This window comes from Phalaenopsis equestris, unplaced genomic scaffold, assembly GCF_001263595.1.
Source record: "Phalaenopsis equestris unplaced genomic scaffold, ASM126359v1 Scaffold000002, whole genome shotgun sequence".
Lineage (NCBI taxonomy): Eukaryota > Viridiplantae > Streptophyta > Magnoliopsida > Asparagales > Orchidaceae > Phalaenopsis > Phalaenopsis equestris.
In genome coordinates, this window is record NW_018164444.1 from 53758106 (window position 1) to 53768691 (window position 10586).

Sequence of the window (10586 nt, forward strand, 5' to 3'; positions counted from 1 at the left end):
ATTGATCAAATTTATCAAAACTTCCCTCTAAAAAACTATAAGTAGACCCTCATTTTTCACTTGTAGAAAAGTAAAGTTAGCTAACTACTAAAGCTTAGCTTTTAAAGTCATTGCGGCTGTCGCCAGTCACCCAAGATTGTGGTCGACCACCAGAATTCGTCGTTAATCACCGAATTTCGTTATCTATCACGAGGGATCATCATAGACCACAGCCATTGTCAACAGCCTGAAAATATAATTTTGATGGCTCTACCATGATTATTATAACTTCATTGATAACTCTATTACGATTGTCATAACAATCAACTATAATTTATAGAGTTAACTACAACTTCTATAACCAACTGTGACTGTTATTTGTTTATGTCGATAAAAATTAAATTCTCCCAACAAAAAAGTGAAAAATATAAGAGTCATTCAATCTGTACTAGACATCACCATGAAAAACCATAGATTTGTCAGCTGACTTTTTAAAACTAATATTTAAATTATATATATTTTTTTCCTTTCTATTAAGAAATAATTTTTAAAAAAATTTAAAATTTGAAGCACAAATTAAATGTAGGAAGAAATTTAATTTTGACATTTTAGTAATAATTAAGAAAAGTTTTAATTAAAATAAATTAGGACGTAAGCATTGATTCCCTCATCACATCAAGGGATGTGATTATGTGAATGGAAGGGAAATCTGAGAAAGCTGCGTTGTGATAGCTGAGAGCACTTTCTGATCAGACGCTGAGCTACTCCATTTCCAATGCCTCGGACTTTACGCTTTCCTTTATTAAAAAAATATAAATATATCAAATTTTTTTTATTTTTTAAATTTATAAAGTTAATAATTTCAGAAAATTCACATTAATAAACTTATAAAGATAAGCGGATATATGTTCCTATTCAAATTTAAAATATTATGCGTATTTGATAAAAAAATAAAAGAACAAAAATTTCACATGCGAAAGATAAAAATCACAATGCTCATTATTCAGGTGAAACTAGTTAACCCACACACCCTACACAAAGATAAAAATTTTAATGAACTCCTGAACCTCTTTGTCCAAAGATAATTGAACAAACGGTCCTGAAGTCCGAAAGAGTTGACCATCCTTAAAAAAATGGATGAAGCATATCAATGAAAGAAGAACAATTTGATCCATAAGAGACATTGACACATTACTGATATATGAAGACAATACTACCTAATCACAAAGAAGAGAGAAACTACATCCCTAGCGGAGTCGCAAGAAATTGTCGCTCTCATAATTTTAATTTTGAAAATACGAGACCAAACTAATCTCATATGAACGATAGTTTAAATAAACGAGCCTAACACTGCAATCAATGCATTTGTCCCGAGGAGTAGATGCATTAATTACTAGTGAGACTCGATTAAATAAACTAAAAAATTTATTACATCCGTTTAGACTGCGAAAATCATTTTTTATGTTGACTGACAAGTTCTATTATTTAATATAAAAAATTAAATAGAGTTTATCTTAAGATGTGTTTTTAAAGTTTTCTATAATGAAAATGCCTTATAATTAATTACATCTTAGATAAACGAAGTCACACAAGAAAACTCTTAATTTAGATGAGGGAGTATCTTCTTTCAAAACCTCTTAACTAAATCTTACTTTAAAAAAAAAACATTTCATTAATTTAATTTGATAGTTACTCAAAATTGCCGAATCATTAAAACATCCATTAAATATTATAAAAACAAATAAATTAAATATTAAATATTATAAAAACAAATAAATTAAAAGTTAAACTTCCATCTGAATTAATCAGTTTGTTGATATTTAATGAAAATTATGAAAATATAAGAAATATAGTACTTTATAGTTTTTCAGATAAGTTCAATAAAAATTTCAAAATTCAAAAAAAGAAACAATTTACAAATTCCAAGATGTAACCAAAAGGGGTCAAAAAGCACCAATGATGACTCTTTTGAAAGAAGATAGCCTTATTGTGGGGGCTCCAGGGATCACACTTGTAGAGCTTTATCTTCTATCACTCAGACCAAAGAATATAAGACAGAGAGAGAACGCGTATATGCATATATTCGGTTCAGTATATGGATTCCATTCATAAGCTAGCAAGTGTTATATTTCCAAAAAGCCATCTTCCTCTTACTTCCCCTCTTCTTCTTCTTCTTCTTCTTCTTCTTCTTCTTCTTCTTCTTCTTCTTCTTCTTCTTCTTCTTCTTCTTCTTCTTCTTCTTCTTCTTCTTCTTCTTCTTCTTCTTCTTCTTCTTCTTCTTCTTCTTCATACCTGTCATGGAAGATCAACAGCTTAACCCATTGGCCATTACCCACCTCCTCCAACACACACTTCGGAGCTTCTGCATCACTGATAACTCTCCATGGCTTTATGCTGTCTTCTGGAGAATCCTCCCCAGAAACTTCCCACCACCAAAGTAAGATGAAAAAAAAATTAAAAATTGTATTTTTAGTTTTATATCAGTTGGTTAATATGTTCCCTTCTCCGTCCTTCCATGGCAGATGGGATTTTCAAGGAGGAGCTTATGATCGAGGTAGAGGAAACAAAAGAAATTGGTTAGAAGTTTTACTATGCTGTGAAATTTTATATATCCGGTATATATGTTCCTCCTGTCAGTTAATCTTATTTACTTGCTTAGGATTCTTGTATGGGAGGATGGATTCTGCAACTTCGCTGCTTCTGCAATCCAGCAGGCATGCGGAGCGAGCTCGTCAGCGGCAGGTTATGGCGAAGGAGGAGGCGAAGCTCAGGCGACCGATGGGCTTCAGCCGGAGACCTTCTTCAAAATGACTCATGAGATTTACAACTATGGAGAAGGGTGGATTGTATTGTTAAATTTAATTAGTTTAGTCTAATGACTGCTTAATTTGCTAATTATTCTCTAGATGTCTTATTGTGCAGTTTGATTGGCAAAGTTGCAGCAGATCAAAGCTATAAATGGGTTTATAAGGAGCTTACTGCATCATCTAAAGAACCACCAGATTCTGTATGTGGAATGCTGTATAAATATTTTGTTCTTAATTTTTTTTTAATGCTTATTAATCTTCTTCATTTTGATTTGCTATGCTTTTCAAGCATCCAAGGACATGGGCAGCACAGTTCCAGTCTGGAATTAAGGTGCAGCTAATTTTTTTTTTATTTGCATATAATTAATGCATTTATTTTTTATAGTTGTGCTTTATTCATATATATGGCATTTTAACATCAAATCAATATACTTTTTCTTTTTTTTTTTTGTTAATTTGGATGTTTATTTTTTTGTTTGTGCATTTTTCATACATAATTTCCCTAATTTGAGCTCTCATTTATGCAGACTATTGCTTTGATTGCAGTCAGAGAAGGAGTAGTTCAACTTGGAGCAGTCAACAAGGTCTCCCCCTCTCTCCCTCTCTCTCTCTCTCTCTCTCTCTCTCTCTCTCTCTCTCTCTCTATGTAGGTAATATCGGAATGTTATACTTATGATTCTTTATTAATAAATGAAAATTGTAATTAACTAATTAATAAAACACGAACTCTAGAATACAATGCACATCAACCTTAATTACACGTGCACATGAAACATATTATGCATGCATGAGTTCAACATTTTTAGAATTAATGTAGAATCTACATTGATTTGAGTTGTTAATTGTCTTTCTAAATCTGACTTCTCCATATTTATCACATTTTGTTCTAACAAAGTAACCCCCATGTCTCATTAGCCCCCTTCAAGTTATATTCTATTACATTTTATATCTATTCAAGAGAATCATTATTTATAGTAGCTGGATTCATTATCATCATATTAATCTTATATGTAAAATAAATTAATTATTTATTTGTTTCATGAAAATAATAATAATAATAATAATAATAATAATATAGGTTATGGAAGACCTCAGCTTTGTAGTCCACCTCAGGAACATGTTTGCATACCTAGATGGCATCCCTGGTGTTTTCTTCCCACACCCCTCATCATTTACAATCCCCACAAGGTTGGAAGACCAGCAGCCCGACGGCTGGCCGTCTCCACCAGTCCCTCACGGAGCTCTCGCGGCGCCGCCCTACGATCTATTCGACCAGTTTGGCCAACAGATGAGGATAGAACCATCAATGACCAGTCTTGAAGCACTACTTTCAAAGCTTCCGTCGGTTGGTCCAGCCTCGCCGGGAATGTCCCAGCCATCTCTTGACCTCTACAACATGCCGGCTCTCATGACGGGGATGAGTCGAAGAGCAGCGATGGACGGTGGCGGCGGCGGCGGAGAAAGAGTTGCAAAGGAGGAGGTTGATGAGTATGGAGCAGGGGAGACAAGTAGTTCCTTGCCTTATTCTTACATTGCCAATGTGAACAAGTCAGCTGGAGAGGAATTTTAGATATTCGATTTGAAAATAAGCAGGGAACAATGTATATATATTTGATGAAGCTAATGATGAATATAATTAGTGTTATGATGTAAGAATGGCATCAATGACTTATTAATGGCTATAGATATATTTCTTCATAATGGAAGAAGAGTTTGCTATTTTTTTTTCCTAGCTTCGTTTAGTTATAACAGATTATGTGAGAACCGTTAAATAGGACGATACATTTTTCCAAATCAAAGGCACAGTGATGTGATTTTGGTTAATCTATAGAGAGAAGTGCTAAGTAATCGATCAATAGAGAAATTAATATACAATTTACTTAATGCCATTCAACAGTTCATATTCTGAGAAATTTGTGAGCTTATTAATTAGCATGGCTCCATGAGATTTTCCTCTCTATAAGTTAGAAGAATCAGACAGAAAAAGTTTCAGCCTGCTGCCAATGTCCAACGGCTATCCAAAAACCACTACTATTAGTTGTTAGAAATATGATGAATTTTTGGGATTGATAAGCAATGTTGTAGGGAATGTTCTTTGAACCTACCAATGTCAATGCATTTTTAACATCATCTTTATTATAGAAAATGTTTTTTTTTTGCCAACAAGCTCTTCATAAATCATTCTTCTCATGTATATAAAATTAAAAATGTTTTGTTCACAGCCAAAGGCCACCATATCACTTTATCTATTTTGTTAATTCTACTTTTTTTTTTTTTTTTGAAATATTGTTGATTTAACGTTTTAGGGATTGTTTGGTTGCAACCTACATTTACTTTGAATAGGATTTAGTAAATCCCAAAAATCTGGATTTATATTGATGGAAATAGAGATGAAGATGGAGAACATGATGAAATAAATTCTTATATCAGCTTCATAAATAGAATTTAGTAAATTAATTTTTATTTTATTATTATTTTTTTTTTATGTTTGGCTTGTTTCAGGCTAAATCCTATTAAAAAGGTGCTACGAAATACTGCCATAGTTTTTTAGCATGAATTACATAGCACTCTAAACTCTAAAAAGAGTCAATTTCTTATTTATTTTGATATTATAAGTGGGTGCAAGATGTAATGATATATATATATTTCACCTAAAAAAGTGCTGAATATATAATTTAGCAATGTGATTAATTTAAGCATTAATTCATCAAAGATGCGCTAGTTCATAATAGGAAATATCAAACTTCGTAGACAGGAAAAGAGCATTTGGATTTCTGTATGTTTTGTAAGTCCAAAGTGGCTCTCCTTTTTTGACTTGATTTGCTTTGCTTTAGATCAGTTCAACAAACTTTCAGCAGTACCCAGCTTCCTTAATAAGTTCAAGTCAGTAGACTTCTAATCTGTATTTAATGCTGAAAGACAAATATTAATCAAATAAACAGTACTGAATTTGTTAATTAATTTCGTTTAGATCCATAAGCTTAAGGGTCTGCATACTTTGCTGAATATTCTGCTATTTTTAGTTTCATTAGCATATATTCTTGGTACCATATATATATATATATATATATATATATATATATTCAATGAGCTAATTTGGATTCGTTTCTAATTTGGCTTCTGTGTTAGACGAAGAATTTGTAACAGCTAGCCCTCGTGGGTGTGGTGGCATTCCTTGACATTCTGCCTTTGGTTCATGAACTATTATGAGTTTATGTTTTAGTTTGTAATGGGAATGTGGTGTAGTAACACATCTTCTAGGAGAAGCATGTGGAAGTTGTTATATAAAGAGAATTTTATGTTCTTATTTATTGGCTATAGATTTTTGTTTAGAGGAGTAAAATATGAGAATGATAAGAAATAAATAAAAAGGGAAATAAATGAAAATGATTTTAATTACTATTATGAATATATATTTTTTAATTTTATAATGCCTCAATATAAAACTTGTATTATGTTACTTTTCCTAATTAAAATCATCATAGGTTAACTTTCTCACTCAAGTTGTGAGAACTTCAATCTTCATATGAAGTATCCATGAACTTAAACATGTTTGGTCATTTCAAGAAACACTAGATCATTAATGTATGCGGTAACATGATCGTCGTACCTTAAAATCATTTAATCTCCAACAAAATTGCAATGTTAAAAATTTTATTTTTTCATCAACGAGCACAACATATAATAATAATAAAAAGAATACTTGAAGCAGTAAGTTTAAGTATAGATTAAACCATTCCTAGGAGCATTTTTTATTTATAGGAGTTTCCAAAGAAAAATATTTAATTAATAAGTTTAAAGCTATTCATATGTTGGCTCGCAATTATAATTAAAAAATTAAATTTTTAGCTATGTTTAGTTTGATAATGGATCATCATAAGGTATGCAGTGTTACTTGATTTGAACCTAATCGATGAGTTTCTTCAGAGAGATTAATGTCATTTTTCTTAGATAGAGAGATCATGTTTTTCTATATGCAAATTAAATTTTAAGAAATTATTTGAAAATATATATATATATATATATATATATATCTTTAGTTGCAACATTATTTTATAAATGATGTTTTAATTCTAATGTTTTTTTAATTCACCAAGAAAACATAATATCATCTATATATGGACAAGAAAACTAAGATTTTTATCTTGTGTTTTATAAAAATAGAGTATTGGTCAATGGCATTGCTACAAAGATCAACTTTTAAAATAACCTTGCAAAATTAATCTACTCATGCTAGCATGTGGAATATACCCGAGCCCATAAATAGCCATTCTAAATGGGTAGGTGTGTTACTCTCCCACTAAGCAAAATGTTTACTCCATTTGTATTGCTTTATTTAGATCTCTAAGAAAAAAATATATTACTAATATCAATCTTCAAAGTGTTTGCCATAATTGGCAGCCATAAAGATTCCAATGTTAATGTTATTACATCTTAGATAAAATAGAAAGTATCAAATAAGTGATTACATCTTACGATTTAAGTTTTGCAAACAATTGATGAATTCATTGAGATAAGTCTTAAAAATGAAACACTATGGACAAACAAATAGTTTGACCTAATCATTGCATATGTTGACTATGAAGAACATTCATTTTAATTAGCATTCAATGTTGATTTGTACTCATGATATCGTAGAATTTTAAGATATGCTTTGAGAATATAAAAAGTATAACAATATGTTGCGAAAAAGCGGAAGCACCAATTTGAGATCAGATCCAGAGCAAAACTTTGAACAGTTTGAGATATGAGCAGAAAAGTGGAAGCACCAATTTGAGATCAGATCCAGAGCAGAGCTTTGAACACGAGCTAATAAACAATAAATCATAAAAAAAATAAGCAAGAATACCAAGATTTAACGTTGAAAAATCCAAAATAGAAAAAAACAAGCACGAGGGCACGTCCACACCAAGAAAATCATTGTGAAAAAATAAGGGAAAATGTAAATATTACACTAAACTCAAGCCTCTCTATAAGTTTAGAACTCAGGAACGCTTCTCTCTTCTCTCTAACTCCAGAGAAAATCACAAAATCCAAAGCCTTTGACATAGACCCCCATTCCTGAAGCGAAAATGAAATATAAACACCAAACTTCAGAAATTTCTACTAATCATGTACGCAAAATGAAATATAAACACCAAACTTCAGAAATTTCTGCATTTCATCTAATCATGTACCTCTAATCATCTGCATTTCAATTCATTTGAAATACATCATAACATAAGCATATTAAGAATATATAAAATATATACGTTTGATTTACATTCTATTAAACCTTTTTTAAAATCCTTGTATTTTGAAAACGTCCAATCAAACAACCCATATGTCAGTTTTTACTATTAAATACCTAAAGAATATCCATACAAGTAAGTGGTAACACGTGTGTTATCATATGGGTAGACAAATGGGGTTCCTTGCAATCACAGCATACTTCACTATATATAATGATAAAAAAGATTTTGGAAAGGAAAGTAACAATTTAAATTGCATTTTTTATTATTTATATTGCCTTATTTTCTTATTGACTGTAAATGTTGATTTGCATCCTTAATTTACATAAGAATTTTCTTCCTATTATATATATATATATATTGTGCACAATCCTTAGTCTGTTGGTGGCAGGATCACTGTAAGTCTCCTCAGATCAGGCGTTTGATCCTCCATGGCGCGGGGTTCTCGAATAATTAGCATATGACGTGGGCTCTCATCATGGAGTCTAAAGCATGAGAAATTGATATTTGAGCATCTGCCAAAATTGTAAATGTAAAATATTATAACATTGTTGACCGGAGGTAAGAGAATGCCGGATCTCAATTATTTGATGACACTGGTCATGATAGTGCCCAATTGGACTATCATCTCAATCAACAAACAAACAAAACATAAATTTGATTCCTCCTCAGTCCTTCTGGCAACTACCATTTTAAACTTGAGCGCATTTACATAAACACCACAAAATTTCTGTGTATTTCCTCATCAAAACACATATATTTTTCATATTTGTTGGGATAACACTCAAATGTTTGATATCAAATCAAAAATAGTATTATTATCAACTTTTTAAAAAGTGGATTTTGCATATCATGTATAAGCTTGTGTTGTGAAATTTAGGACGAAGAAAAAACAGAATCGACAGAAAATCTGAAGAAGAACACAGAGATTTAACGAGGTTCGGCAATGATGCCTACATCATCGGGAGCAAAACGGCGAATTCACTATTTTAAAAGTGTTACATACTCATAGGGTTACACATCTATTTATAGATAAAACTCACAGATAATTACAAACACGCCCTCGCTCCGCCCAACCTACTAATCCAAGAGACACTCCTCTTCACACCTCTCCAAATCCAAGAGACTCCAAATTCTTGGTATATGAGTCATACCTAACAACTTGTAGCATCAAAATGTTATAAATATAAATATAAAATTTTAGGTGGTAGATTTGTAAATCCAATTAAATTTTAGGTGGTAGATTTGTAAAATTTTATCTGATTTACTTATAAAATCCAATTAAAAACCAAAAATAGTCGGAGGTCAACTAGGGGTAGGCCGATTTCTGACTTCATTGTTGAATCCAACTTTAATTGCATTTTCCCATTTATTTGGACTTTAAAATCTTCATTCATTAATTGAAGCCTACCAATGAAATATTTATTACAGTTCATTTCCTATAGGTCCTGCAAGGTTAGGAAAAGCAATATGATAAGATTGATGGGTTTATTATGTTAAAATTTGGAGCCTAATCATTTATTTCTCCCTTTCTACCTCCTCGTATGGTTTGGCTCCATAATACGGACCCTAAATGCATGGGGTGTCTGATCTCCATCCTCAATTGCGGCAATCAAAAAAAAATTTTTTTAAAAAAGTTGAAAGTGGGGTCCACTGAAATATATCTTTGCGGTGATTGACGGTGAAGATTGGTCTTTGCATGCGGTGTCCGTATGGAATAATTTTCCCCATATTTGCTACCAAAAAAAAAGTTAAAAGTGGGGTCCACTGAAATATATCTTTGCGGTGATCGACGGTGAAGATTGGTCTTTTGCAAGCGGTTTCCGTATGAAATAATTTTTCCCATATTTCCTACCAAAAAAAAAAGTTGAATTGGAGGGATAATATAAGGTAAAATTACATATATACCACTCAATTCTTATCTATTTACCTATCCACTTAACACCTAAACTTCAATTTTTGCATTTCTCCCATCTACTTTAATTTTTTTTATTATTTTTTTAACATATTTGCCACCTTTATCTATACATGACAAGGCATATTTCACCTTTTAGAAGTGAAAATAGTGATATTTGTATGTGATATGATATACTTAGGTGGTATAAATGTAAAACGAATAATTCAGGTGTTAGATATGTAAATATATTAGAATTGGTTTCTATCCTTGAGCAAATGAAGATAGCTAACGTCACAAATAGCAACATTTAATAACTAATTTATTTCTAAATAATCGATAATTAATACTTTTATAACTATCAGTGCATTACTGTAATGCAGAGAATTTACAAATGAAGTTTTTTTTTTTTGAATAAATTTAATTCAATATAAAAATATTAATGTATTTGAAATTCAGACTTTAATTCATTTTCTCAATTTTTGAGAGCCGTCTGATTTCCAATCTCATACATCAATGTTGAGTTAGGCCGACCGGCCCCATATAGTATCTCAGTTATTCACATTTAATTTTAATGCTAATATAATAAAGTGATATTAATGCCTTACCCGACTATTTAATTCGTGGATTTTTATAAGAAAATAATGATTAGCTCACTACTCTAATATATATATA

General features: G+C 31.2%; 1 protein-coding gene across 1 annotated transcript; it reads left to right on the forward strand.

Annotated features, from left to right (window-relative positions):
• The first annotated feature begins 2212 nt into the window (after positions 1–2212).
• LOC110033509 lies at positions 2213–4463 on the forward strand. Its single transcript, XM_020737516.1, has 7 exons — positions 2213–2416; positions 2502–2555; positions 2639–2818; positions 2902–2986; positions 3076–3117; positions 3314–3370; positions 3865–4463. Exons 1-7 carry the CDS (start codon positions 2277–2279, stop codon positions 4354–4356), a joined length of 1050 nt encoding a protein of 349 aa, XP_020593175.1. The 5' UTR covers positions 2213–2276; the 3' UTR covers positions 4357–4463.
• Positions 4464–10586: the final 6123 nt, after the last annotated feature.

What these genes read in the sequence shown, in the direction of transcription:
- LOC110033509 (XM_020737516.1), top strand. Translation starts at nt 2,277, where the DNA reads ATGGAAGATCAACAGCTTAACCCATTGGCCATTACCCACCTCCTCCAA. An exon ending in AGAGGAAACAAAAGAAATTG is followed by an intron (nt 2,556 to 2,638) that starts GTTAGAAGTTTT and finishes TTACTTGCTTAG; the next exon opens with GATTCTTGTATGGGAGGATG. An exon ending in AGTTCCAGTCTGGAATTAAG is followed by an intron (nt 3,118 to 3,313) that starts GTGCAGCTAATT and finishes TCATTTATGCAG; the next exon opens with ACTATTGCTTTGATTGCAGT.